The sequence below is a fragment of the Amphiprion ocellaris genome, chromosome 5 (assembly GCF_022539595.1).
Source record: "Amphiprion ocellaris isolate individual 3 ecotype Okinawa chromosome 5, ASM2253959v1, whole genome shotgun sequence".
NCBI classification, from domain to species: Eukaryota; Metazoa; Chordata; class Actinopteri; family Pomacentridae; genus Amphiprion; species Amphiprion ocellaris.
Genome location: NC_072770.1, coordinates 29,958,236 through 29,970,729, shown reverse-complemented (window position 1 = coordinate 29,970,729; position 12,494 = coordinate 29,958,236). Strand labels below are relative to the sequence as shown.

General features: G+C 39.9%; 1 protein-coding gene across 3 annotated transcripts in view; it reads left to right on the top strand.

The window, feature by feature from the left end:
* The window catches only part of uba7 (ubiquitin-like modifier activating enzyme 7), a 33,283-nt gene that overhangs the window by 8,088 nt on the left and 12,701 nt on the right, over positions 1–12,494 (top strand). For all 3 annotated transcript variants that reach the window (XM_055010469.1, XM_023279788.3, XM_023279787.3), the window contains exons 17-21: positions 1,681–1,755; positions 2,838–3,039; positions 3,119–3,207; positions 5,413–5,505; positions 7,157–7,348. In XM_055010469.1, the coding sequence (XP_054866444.1) occupies positions 1,681–1,755; positions 2,838–3,039; positions 3,119–3,207; positions 5,413–5,505; positions 7,157–7,348 (651 nt within the window). The remainder of the gene's footprint in view (positions 1–1,680; positions 1,756–2,837; positions 3,040–3,118; positions 3,208–5,412; positions 5,506–7,156; positions 7,349–12,494) is intronic.

Sequence of the window (12,494 nt, the reverse complement as noted above, 5' to 3'; positions counted from 1 at the left end):
AGAAAAACACTGCTTATGGTAGTATTGGTTTTAATATAAAAGCATTTTTGTCCAGACTCATAGTCACAAGACATGATACTGAAACTCTGTGACAGCTGTTGTCATGAGTTTGGTTCCCTTTTTTTCTTCCACAGTTCACTTTGTTCTAGTTACCTATGCGAGCGTTATAATGTCATTGTTCTGTTGGAAAGTCAGTTCAGACCACAAACTTTCTGAGGAACTAAGATAAGGCAGGTAATGTCATTTAACAGTCACAAGCAAATCCGGCAGATGCCAGAACACAAGCGTCACAGTTGACCACACATTTAGCAAAACAGCTGCTTTCCTGGTTGTCAGTCATCATACTGAAATGTGTGAAGGGCACTATGTGTGTGTTAAAGCTCTAACACATTGTGAAGTGGATTTTCACTGGATTTGAACCAAATACAATGTGGCAGCATCTTTATCCTACACGGATCTGAGTCTGTCAGTGAATGACACGGATGTATGTAAAATGAGAGATTTAAAGGCTTCAGAATGTGAAAGCAAACATCATGAGAATTAAGGCTTAAGTAAAGGATTGAAACCCGTAAATATACAGTAAAATCAATTCAATAAATATCTAAATCACTGGTTAATAATTTAAGTTGATGACTTGCTGCCTTTCTCTTTTTCATAAAATTGTCAATTAAATAACAGTACTTTTTTTTCCTTTTCTTTCTTTTTACAATTGTCAGACCAAATAGATTATTTTAGGATAAAATTTGGGTTTACTGTAATTTGAGTATACTTAATTCAGTATTTCTTGCATTTTATAGACAAAATGTTTAATTTGATTCTGAAAAACAGCTGCATTGAAGTTGACCTAAGAAATGAATCATTTAAATCAGGCCAGTTTTATTCTTTATCAACGAAATCACGTATCAGTAGAAATAAAATTACACAAAGTATTAGCAAATAACACAGAGAAAAAGACAGTTAAAGAACATGTTGTTTTAGGTGACTGCATTATAGTTTGTAATCGAGAGCACAGGCCACCGCTCTATGTGTTTTGCGTACAATTAATGAATTGTGATTCAGATTTTGTATTAAAACCAAATATTTTGTGATCTCATGAAGTCCATTCATGTATAACTAAGGAAGGTTCTTAGGATGCTGTTGCTCTGTTCTGCCCCTGAGCTGCCTGAAGCCTCATTCTGAAAGGAAACTGTTGTTGAAGCCTTTTGGCTGCTATAGAAAGCACCCCTGCAGTGAAAACTGGCACCAGCAGTAGGAGACTCTCTCTTTCTCAGCATATGGACCATTTGGCAACATCAAAGCTCCCAGGCTCTTTGTTCCTTTATCAGACATACAAATTGTGTAGTCAACACACAACTGATAACAACATTAGTCTGGCTGTGCCACGGGAACGTTGTCAGCCTCGTGTGTCAGAAGACTAAACGACCAAGTGAGGTTTAGGGAATTCACTGATGCACTAGGGTGACTGTGTGTAACATTTGTCCTGTTGAATGAAGAGTTTACATTTGGAATATAACATTGGTCTCTTTTAGTGAGGCTCAGAGATCTCACTGTGGCTGTCACAGGTTTATTACACTGAGCTACGTCAGTTTATAAAATAATATATGGGAGAAAAAAGTTCCTGTAATGACTTTACAGCTGTTCATCACTGTGATAAAGGAATTTTCTTCCCCTGCTCTTCAGGTAACCTCTACTGGTCTCCCTTTTTGGTCTGGATCCAAGAGATGCCCTCATCCGCTGACCTTTGATCCAAACAATGTGAGTTGTATCTGGTTCCAGTCCTCACACAGTAACAATCCTAACATACAGCCAGTAGATGAGACTGACAGAAAAATGCCCCAGTATTTTGTGACGGTCGCTCACATTCCTTCTTTATCTGTTCTGATTGTAGCTCTTCCTCACTCTGTCCATAGAATGGATTCTTATCTGAGCTGTAGATGCATATGGACAATGAAAGACAGATAGTAATCTGCTCTCCACACACATTCAATCTTTGATAGCCCACTTATTTTCAACTCTCACACTGAGTAACGATAGAGATATTAAGGTGACAGTAAGCTAGCAACTGTATAAATTTGAAAGTATAATGGTGCACAGATAGCAACATAAAACTGCCAATTCCTAACAACCCGTTATCACTCAAAGAGCCTTTTGAAACTCTGTTCTGTTCCCCTGTCTCCTCTTCAGGTTTCTTCTTTCCTTTCCATTTCTGTAAAAGCTATTTTTTTCTTTCAAAGCTTTTAAGGAAACCAGATGCAGACATGTAGTTGGATAATAATTCGACTAATTAATAAAATCCATCCACTGCTCACTTAAAATTGTAGTTCAAGTACATATTGTTAAAATTCAGATACTGCTTCTATTCATCTTACAGGGTTTTGCTCATGTATCATGAGTCCTAATACTGTCTGTGAATCTACCCATCAGTAAACTGACAGCAGCCTTTTACTCTATTGCACAGATGTATAATAATGGAATGAGATTACTGCTGTACAAAAGCAGCAGTGACTGCCAATACACACCTGTGTGTGTGTGTGTGTGTGGATGTATGCTATGAGGATGAAAATGATTGAGAGAGCTACTGTTGCAGCTACTTATTCAGTGCAGGGAAGTAATTTGGCCTTAATGCTCTACCTTAATATTATTCTTCCCCCCTACCCCTGCTCTTCTTTTCTAATAATCTCCATAGTTTCACCCTGCAGGCATAACTGCTCCAAGGGTTCAACTGTGGATCAATTTTAAATCAACCACTCTTATTTTACAATGATAATGTAGTTTAATACAACAAACTTTTTTCTTGAAAATACTGTAAGAGTTTATACTTGGATATGGTGTTTCAGGTTACGCACATGGAATATGTGGTGGCAGCAGCTAATTTGTATGGACACATCTACGGGATCAGTGGGACAAGAGACTTGACCGCTATCAGAAACATCTTGGAGCAAGTCCATGTACCACCTTTCACTCCCAAGTCCACCGTGAAGATTCACGTTACTGACGAGGAGATGGAGGAAGATAAAGAAAGGGGAAGCGACGACGCTGGTGAGTTAGTTTAACTTTATGGTATCTCACTTTCTTACAACGTGTCTTGTCTTGACTGTCTCTGCGTCTTTGCACACAGAAAAAGCCCGACTTGAGGATTTGAAAGTAAAATTGGCTGCATCATTCCCGAAAAGCTCGACTCAACTGTACCCCATCGACTTTGAGAAGGTAGGACAAGAGAGTACAATGAAACCTCTGCTGCATGCTCTGCAGAAGCTGCAGACAGTGACAAAGTGGCGACTGGGTCTTAGCAGGGAGCAACACTCTAATCCATAGGTGCTTTCAGAACATGTACTTTTTTTTCCTTCATTTTTGGGTTGTCACTGACCTGAACCTGAGCGGGTTCTCAACACATTCATAACACAGTGCTTTGCTTGTGTTCTGTTCCTTAGCGTCAAGTTCTGTATTTTCCTGTTTTCAGAAATAGCAAAAAGAACAGTTCGGTCAGTCAGCTCACATGAAACTGGTATAATTCTATCTGAGAACTACATTAGCACACTCATGGTGAAATGCAGTGTATTCAGCAACCTAATACAGAGGCAAACTGACTGTAACCGTGTCAAACAAAGTCTTTGAAGTAGCACACTCTGAGCCCTGAAGGTAGACTTCCCCTTTTAGTCACATCCACTGTGCATCCAGCCACTATCACAGCCCCTGCTCATATTTTTTGTTGCTGTCTCAACAACTTATCCTTCAGTCTGGACGTTAAATCAGATCTAGGGAATTGCCTCCTGGCTGACATCTTAAAGGTTTGTAAAAGTTTACCTTATCTAGTAAGTTATTTGGGAGTGTAGACTGGATATACTCCCAGCTTTCTGAAGAAATTCCCAAATAATATCCTATCTAGATATTACCGTCAACCAAATTCAGTCCAACCAATGACTATTGTTGCACTGTTTGTAAAATCTTTAAACACCCAGTAAAAAATACTTGGTTGGTAACCAGGACAGATTCTGTGATATTACATATCAATGAGTAGTTTAGAAATTCACAGAACTTCCTTTGGAGCTCCTTTTTATCAGCTGGGTTCAGCAGAGTGATTCCGTCTAAACAAAGGAGTGGGTCTTGTGTCAAGTGTCAGAATGATTTTGGGACCTAAATTGTCCATCATTAAAACCATTTTGAACACATGGTTAAGAAGCTGAATGAGCAACTGTGATCAAATTATTCTTGAAAATTACAGTCATGTACTGTGCACAAAATGTGTAGCGAACTGAATACAGATCCAGTAATGTACACAATTCAGCTGGTGATGCTGGACAATGGCAAGACAGTCTGTTTTTCCAGCCAGAGACATAGGGACCTTTCTTAAGCTACAAAAAGATTAACAGTGGCAGTATTGCACAAATACAATCAAGTAAATGTAAACTGTTTTCTAATAACTTCTCAGATAATTGTGGAAGTTATGTGAAATTAATTCATCTTTAATTAATTAATCTTTTCCTCTGAAACAGATCTATTCTATTAACCTGTTAACCTATTCATTGTATTTATAGGTTTCCTGGGAAACATTGGAATAGGACTATAATAATCACATTTGTCACATCAAAGCAAACCTTTTTTCTTTGTCTACATGGAGGCTGAGAGCAACAAAGGCTCTTCAAACCCCTTAATATGGAAGTGGCTACAAGAAGCAGTGACTAAACGGTAATTGGTTGTACCATGGCGACCATTAGGGGAAAACCGTTACATTAGCAGGCTGGAAAGGATGCAGTTACTGAGCTGCAGAAGTGGTTATAGGAAGAATTTGTAGAAGGGTAAAATGACTTTAAAAGGCAGCCGGAATTCGGTTCTGACAAAGGATTTAGAACTCAAGAGTGGCAGTAATGAAGGTGTATGAGGTAAGCCAGGTACAGATCGAATGTCATCTTGAATAAGAATGAGAGTCCCAAAAGCCATTCTCTTCATGTTTATCCGAATATGGCCTGGTCATGCTGTGGACAGATGGAATGTGTGTAGGAGGATATCAAAGGCATCAGGTTGCCAGCTCAGAGCTTCCTCGCAACCCCTAAAGCCATCCCGGAGTGGCAGTCATCTCCCAAGCTTTTGTAGAGCCGCACTAACACAGGCATGACCTCACTGGCCACGTCGATCACAACAGAAATCTGATTTCCACTGCATTTTGACAGGGTGACCGAGTCATCTATCAGAGTGATTTAAGTGACACAACAACAAAGCAGGCACAGCTCAAAGGAGACCAGTATTGCGTCACAGGCAGTGGTGTTGGATCGGATCTGGCTCCTTAGCAATTTATTATGTCGTTAATCCTTCAACTTTACACAAATACATTGCATTTCATGTTGCTCTTGTGCATTAAGCTGTGTAGTGCTGTATCTCTAACGTAGCATATCTTTAATGTCCCAAATGACACAGGATGACGACAGTAACTTCCACATGGACTACATTGTTGCTGCTTCTAACCTGAGAGCAGAGAACTACGACATCCCTGCAGCCGATCGCCACCAGGTCAGCATTTTTTACTGTGTGCAATATCTCATCAAATCTCTGATTAATATATACAGGAAAATCTGAGAGATGAAGCCGAGTTGGGGGTTTGGTGTAGATTAGAAAAAAAATATAGAACCGCAGACCGCTCTCTCCTCCCCTTGGGTCATGTTTTTAGTTTGCGCTGCACACACCTGCCTTAAAGCCACAGAAACAGCCTCCTGACCTATTGTTCCTGAAGCAGAACTAATCACAGCACTTTACCTGTCGCCTGGGAGGTGACACCTGAGCCAGGCCTTGTACCAGCCGCTGCTGCAGACGCATACAGCCGAGACAGATGGAGGGTGGGGGGAGGGACGCTGCTCAGTGAGGACAGACAAAAGAGACGTACCCTCATGAAATCATACAGACGTATCCACATGTTGCATCTCATTTGAGAATAACTTCACTGTTAGTCACCATTGAAACCTTGTTTGCATTTAGATTTCTCACAAATGTGTTGTAAGCCACCAGTATATTGACAGGTTTGCAGTATCTGATAAACATAAAGTCATCTATGAGGGTATCAGTACATGAGACAAAACATCTTATAACTGCAAAAAATACACAAACATAAAAAAATGCAAATTTGTTACTACAATGTTATTATTTTACTGTTTTAGAAGAATTATTTAGAACATTTAGGTAAAATAACTCATATCTCAAGTCCTGCACTCATTATCACAAGACAAGTACAGAAGTATGAACAGCAAAATGTGTTTAAGGTGTCAAAATAGAAAGTTCTGATTAAACAGCTACATGATTTCTGTCAGATTGATGTATTATACTGAATGCAGTAATCGATAGTGCATTACATAATATACAGTGTTCTGATTCTTGAAGTTAATTTCTTATTTAGGGCTTCAGCTCCCAATTAATATTCTGTATGTTTTTTTAATTGTAGAAATACCTGTTATTATTTCCAATTGAAAAAAGGGACTTTTTTTTGTTTGTTTTTCAGATTGGCACTTTAAAATGCATATATATTCAGTTTAATATTATGTGTAAAAGTCCTTATTTTAAAAACATCAAATGCTGTTGCTTAAAAATTACTGAACGGGTGCCCTGACAGCTCAGCTGGGTGAGTGGGCGACCCATGAACAGGGGCTGTAGTTCCTGACGTAGTGGCCTGGGTTCGATTCCTGCTCACGGACCTTTGCTGCATGTCTTCCCCCCAATTCTTCTTCCCACTTTGCTGTCTATCTCTTCACTGACCTATCAAATAAAGCCACAAAGGCCAAAAAAATAACTTTGAAAAAAAAAATGACTTAATAATTATCCACTTCTTCAGCAAATAATAATATTTACTACTTGATATACTGCTAAGCAGTTTTAGTAATAACAGTGAATCATATTTTGTAAGTTGGTGCTAAGTCTTGTATGGATAACACTAGCACAATATTTGTATCTGAAGTGTAGTGGAGTTGAAATAATAGATAGTATAGTACAGAATGACATTAAAATATATGTATGTATACTACTTTGAGGTATTGAACAAACAAGACTTTATGCTTGTATTGTCGCATTAGGATTGTACTAAAAGTGAATTAAAATAATATTGAATTGAAATATATGCTTCTTCCACTCTGCATGACCTGCAGCAAGATTTAAAAGTGAACTTCCTTCTTTCCAGAGTAAGCGCATTGCTGGAAAGATCATTCCTGCCATAGCCACCACCACAGCAGCAGTAGCAGGCCTGATGTGCCTGGAGCTGCTTAAACTGGTGCAGGGTCACCAGAAGATCACCTCTTACCGCACAGCTTACTTCAACCTGGCTGTCCAGTACTTTGTCCTGTCCCTGCCCAGCCGTCCTCAGGACTTTGAAGTGAGTAACAGCTCAATACATCCACAGCCGCTCTAAGTTAATATTTGTGGGGGGATTTGGGACGAAATCTATGAAGCATTCAGTCATATATAGCATCTGAGTGAGGCACTTTATAAAGTCTGACACACTCTTACTGTATATACATTCATAATTTAAGCCTGTCTGCTTTGGGGATAAATCTGTTGAGTTCTTTGTAGATTTCTGTCCTTCCCCTTTGGGTGGGGAGCTTTAACTCATGAATGAGTGCTCTCAGAATAAGAACCCACCATTAACTGTCAATCTCTTGCATATAAGCCAAGTCTTTAGTGAGCTCAGTGTAATCCTCAGGATATTTCTGGGCAGGTAAGGCACATACAGACCTGTGCTTGCCACTGTGTTTAGACAAATTAAGGGAATTCAAGGCATTCAAAGAAACGAGAAAGACATTTATTCTCCTAAGACAGAGTCCTTTTAAGGTCAGACCTGCAGTAACATCTGAGTTACCCCAGGTTCACCAAGTCACACAGTACGAGGTTTGTTATGCTGTATTGACTAAGCTTTAAAACGAAAACACAGTATAGCTACCAGTCAGATCCAAAAGCCGGTAGCTGTTTAACTCCAGTCTGAGTGAAAGTATAAGATAATATCCCTTCAGTTAATTCTGCTGCCCTCTTGCAGGTCCTACTGCTCGCCCCTGTAGCTCACTTCTGAAGGTAATCAGATACTAGACCCAAACACTGCAGCCTTCCCGCTCAGGGCACTGCTCCTCTGACAAGCAGGGGTCACTGGGGGTCAGCAAGTGGGGTAACCATGCCCTGTGTAACGTGAGGGCGCAGTGACAAGGGGCTCTGAGACAGTGTAGATCTGGTTTCAGCTTTGGTTACAGGTAAAAATTCAGCATCTGCATAAAAGGCTGCAGTGATGACAGAGGAAGCTGTGACTTTCCGTGTAGCTCTGAGGTTCCAGACAGGCCCAGTTTCTCACATGTAAAGACCCCGGTGTTGTCACAGTTGTTGCCTGTAAACTTGGTGATGTTTGGACATACTTCTGGATTTTTTTTCTGTCATCAAATTATGCTGGGATAAATACAGTTTTGCCCATGCAGCATGGAACATCGGATAGAGTCAGTAATTGGTTTCAAACAGTCACGCTAACAGAACACTTGACATCAACCCAGCCAGAAGGCAATCAGAGGGATAGCCAGATGTTAGATTTTCCAAATCTAGGCTCTTTTACTGTGGGTTAAAGTGTTGCAGCATCAGCTTTTAGGCTTTTCTCAGTTCTACAGAGAATTCAAACAGAGACAGGACAGGATACAACCAGGGGTAAAAGATTTTGCAGAGTTTCTGGGTCAGAGTGTTGAGCATTGAAGACAAATCTTGGAGTGTAATAGAGGAAGGCACTAATGCACACGTGCAATGACATGCTACCTGAGAGGGAGAAAGAGGGTTAGCAGCCAAACCTTTAGCCGTCTTAGTGGGAGATGCTCTCTAATGTCTGCTAACATTTCAGTCTTAAGTCTTCATGGTTAATTTAAATGTGACTTTAATAGTTCATCAAAAGGAAAAAAAACTCATCATTCTGAAAACTGTACCCATTATACAGTTTGTCCACTAGTGAGCAGTGACAAACTTTGCTTTATTTTTTAAGTGTAGCATTTTCCACCTAGTATATATCTTGGCTAGAATTTTTGAATAACCACATTTACAGGATCCCTATAAAATGTTTATGTTATGCATTCACATTAGAAAACATAATTACTTACATACTGACAGTGGGTTTGGTCTCAGATATGCAGCATCAGTCGAGCTTGTTTCCATGATTACATGCAGCATGCATGCAATCACATTCCAGTCAGGGGCCAAAGGTCCACGTGCTCTGCAGCTTCACAGCTAATGTATATTGATATTTTAAATCGAAACGCTTGTCTTTTCCAATGCTCCAAACATCCAATGTGTCTGACTTGTGGTCTAGACATTATGTCTCTTGTTAAAGAGATAACGTAATATTGAGAAACAATTTTAATCCTTTTTGAGCCCTGCAATTTAGGCCTGCCGCTTTTCTGTGCTCCAATAAAATGTGGAAATGAGAATTAAAGGTGTAAATATAGATTATTTGAAATAACAGAAATTTGCACACAGCTATAAAAAGCAGAAAGAAAAGCAACATACTTGTTATTAATATTCTTATCTCTCTAATCGGAGATTAGAGACGGTTTTGGTAGGCAGCTTTTGAAGCAACTGCAGACGTGCAGCTGTTAAATATCACAGATCAGACATGCAGATTCAAGAGCTCAGCTTACTTTTGCAATGACTTGGACGTCTCCCCTTCTGAGATCAGTCTCAGTTCATTAATATCATGTATCAACGCTCACATCTCACGGGTTCTTCTGGTGGCCCACCCAGTGTTTGTCCAAAGTGCTGTGCACCACATCACAGCATTTCCAGATGTTTGGAAGTTTTTATATTTCAACCTGTACTGTCATGACTCTGGAAAGGAAAAATATGTTAGTAAGATGAGTGTTTAAGTGATTAAAGGCTTTTGGAAAAGGCGTTTCAGATGCGGTTGTGTACCACTCTACCTCTACATAACTGTTTTCGTCACAGACACTTTAACTGAAATAAATGATTGCTCATTCTCCCACCACCCTGATAATTTTCCAGAATGTGTTGCTTTAAAGCTGTTGTTTCCTAAAGAAGGAAGTTCCCCTGGCCTTCCCCTGCTGCCGCTGTCCTCTGCATGGAGGTAGAAATATGTAAACAAACAGGAGGCTGTCCTTGTCTGCTCACCACTGCAACTCTTTAGCATAGCTTTCCTCCCTGTGTTTATGTCTTTCAGTTGTGGAGTCAAGGCTAGTGAAGACAGAGTAAGTCTGGAAGTTCATAGAGGAAAAAGTAAAATATAGCTGGGAATGTTTGCACAAAAAACTGCATCATGATTGTTCCACGAAAAGCTTGCTGAATTTAATATTATTGCCACAGTTATAATCTTTAAGATAGAATATTGTCAGCACTGTATTGGTGATTAAGTCAAGAGCCTCAGTTCACCAAACTTTCCAGTTCATATGGATAATCGCAAAATGAAGCAGACCAGACAATAATTACAATGAGATAAGACTGTCCAAAAGACACCCAAAGTATGATTTTACATTTAATTTTATATTAATAATAAGCCTTGTGAACTTTATCAAAAGATATTATTTATATATACGTCAGTTTTAGCTCAATTTGCTGCCTCCAAGGTGCCAAAAAATTGAACTAAATTCTTCTTTAAATTCACTCTTGTTGCCAGTGGTGCACAGCATTTAAAATGAGAGTACACTAAATAGGCCTAAATTTGCTTTAGATCATACTCTGAATATAGTGAATGCCCCGTTTTTGCAGAAAGCAAAACCTCACAAGACATTCAAGGATTTATCAAGAGCAGCAAAGATTAATGAGTGTTGTGCAGCAGCAGCAGCAGTAACTGAGCTGCAGCCTCAGTAAAACACAGAGAGACATCACCCGAGGCAGGACAGAGGAGGACGTGTTTCAGCTGTGTATGAAGTAGCTCCGTCCTCCAGCAGCTTGCCCAACACTCTGTACCAGTGTATACTGTCTTTACTTGTCTTCTATGCTGCCTGCTGGTTGTGTGCCATGGAAATACTCCCTCCTTCATGCCTGTGCACACATCCTGCACAGCCCAGTCTCAACTTTGTGCCCTTTCACACTCCCTCAGTGCCCCTCTTCCCCACCTTGCCCTTTCAGACTCTAATTGAATTAGCAGTGTTGGAGGGAAGGCTCCTGATCTCAAGAAGCCACTTGTAGGTCAATGCTCACACTGCTTCTTTGTTAATTGCATGCAGAAATGACGACTATTTCCTGCCTTCGCAGGAAGCGATGTATTGAAACCAGATTTCCCAGCATGGTCTGCAGAACACCAGGCAGGGATTTTGTGTTCATCTACTCCAGTCTGTTTCGAATAACTCTACATTCATGACTTGCTGCTTTATTGCACATTTCTAAATAATAATAAGATTTAAATTTGCATCGTTGTCATTCAGTCCAGGGTGGCAGTTTGTGGTTTTATGTGTAGAAAACAAAACCCGCAGTTGTGATTTGAGCCCTTGCGCAACTGAAGGACGCACATCTGTCACACAAACAACAGGGAACGGCTTAAAGAGAGAAAGAGCACAACAAAGCAGGAGATTTTCCTCACATGTGGTTAAATCTGTACTCCCTTTCTTGGACTGTGCCTGCAAAGAAACAAGGTGAACATGATCCAAGGCCCTCTGGATTCCCAGAGGAGTGCAGGGAGCATTGTGCAGTTTGTAACTCAAAACCCAGACATGAATAGTGCTCACAGGATAATGAGTAATCTGTGATGAACGTACACGGCTTGTGCCTGCTGTTGTTTTCCATGGTCTGTTTATTGGTGGCATTGTGTTAGTTGGCCTTATGTTGTTGAGTCAAGTGTTGTTCTGCGCTACATTGTTCTGTGACTGCTGTTCTTTAGTTCCCCATAGATCTTTACTTTCCCTTTTGTGTCATCAACAACAATAGTGTGTCTGGATGTTTATTTATGTAGCAACAGGCATAGACAGACCTCAGAGCAGATGACTGAGAAAATAGACTGTAGGAGATCATTTTTTAAATAGCGCCCCACTTTAAAAATAGCTCACTAGATCTTTTATTCAGGACAGTGTGTGGTGCAGCTCATAAACTCAGCATGCAAACTTTCCATTTAGCCAAATTAATGGTGGAGGCCATGTGGTATAGCATCATTTTTTAAATCACCTTCAATCATATCTCTACATCTCATGCATTTTTAATCCAGGTACTTGTATGAAATAGAGTGACTTTTGGTTAGACAGCTGTCCTTAAACTAGCTGAATCAAGCTTCCTAGCTGTGTCACTTCTCTGAAAGATGCCCCAGTGTATCGCAGCCTGCTTTGGAAACACAGCTCTGTAGTTGACCCTGGCCTCTGACCTTCCAGGAGGACTCCAAATGAACATGCGGTTTCCGTAAGAAGAAAGTATTCACATACAGTAAGTTAATATTCTTCTGCCACAGTACTGAATATGTGCCTCACCTGGTAGATTCAGTGATTGTTAAAAAGATTCCTGCAGAAGATTAAAAAAAATATATATATATTATTTCTTTCATTTTAATTTTTTGAGTACATCTT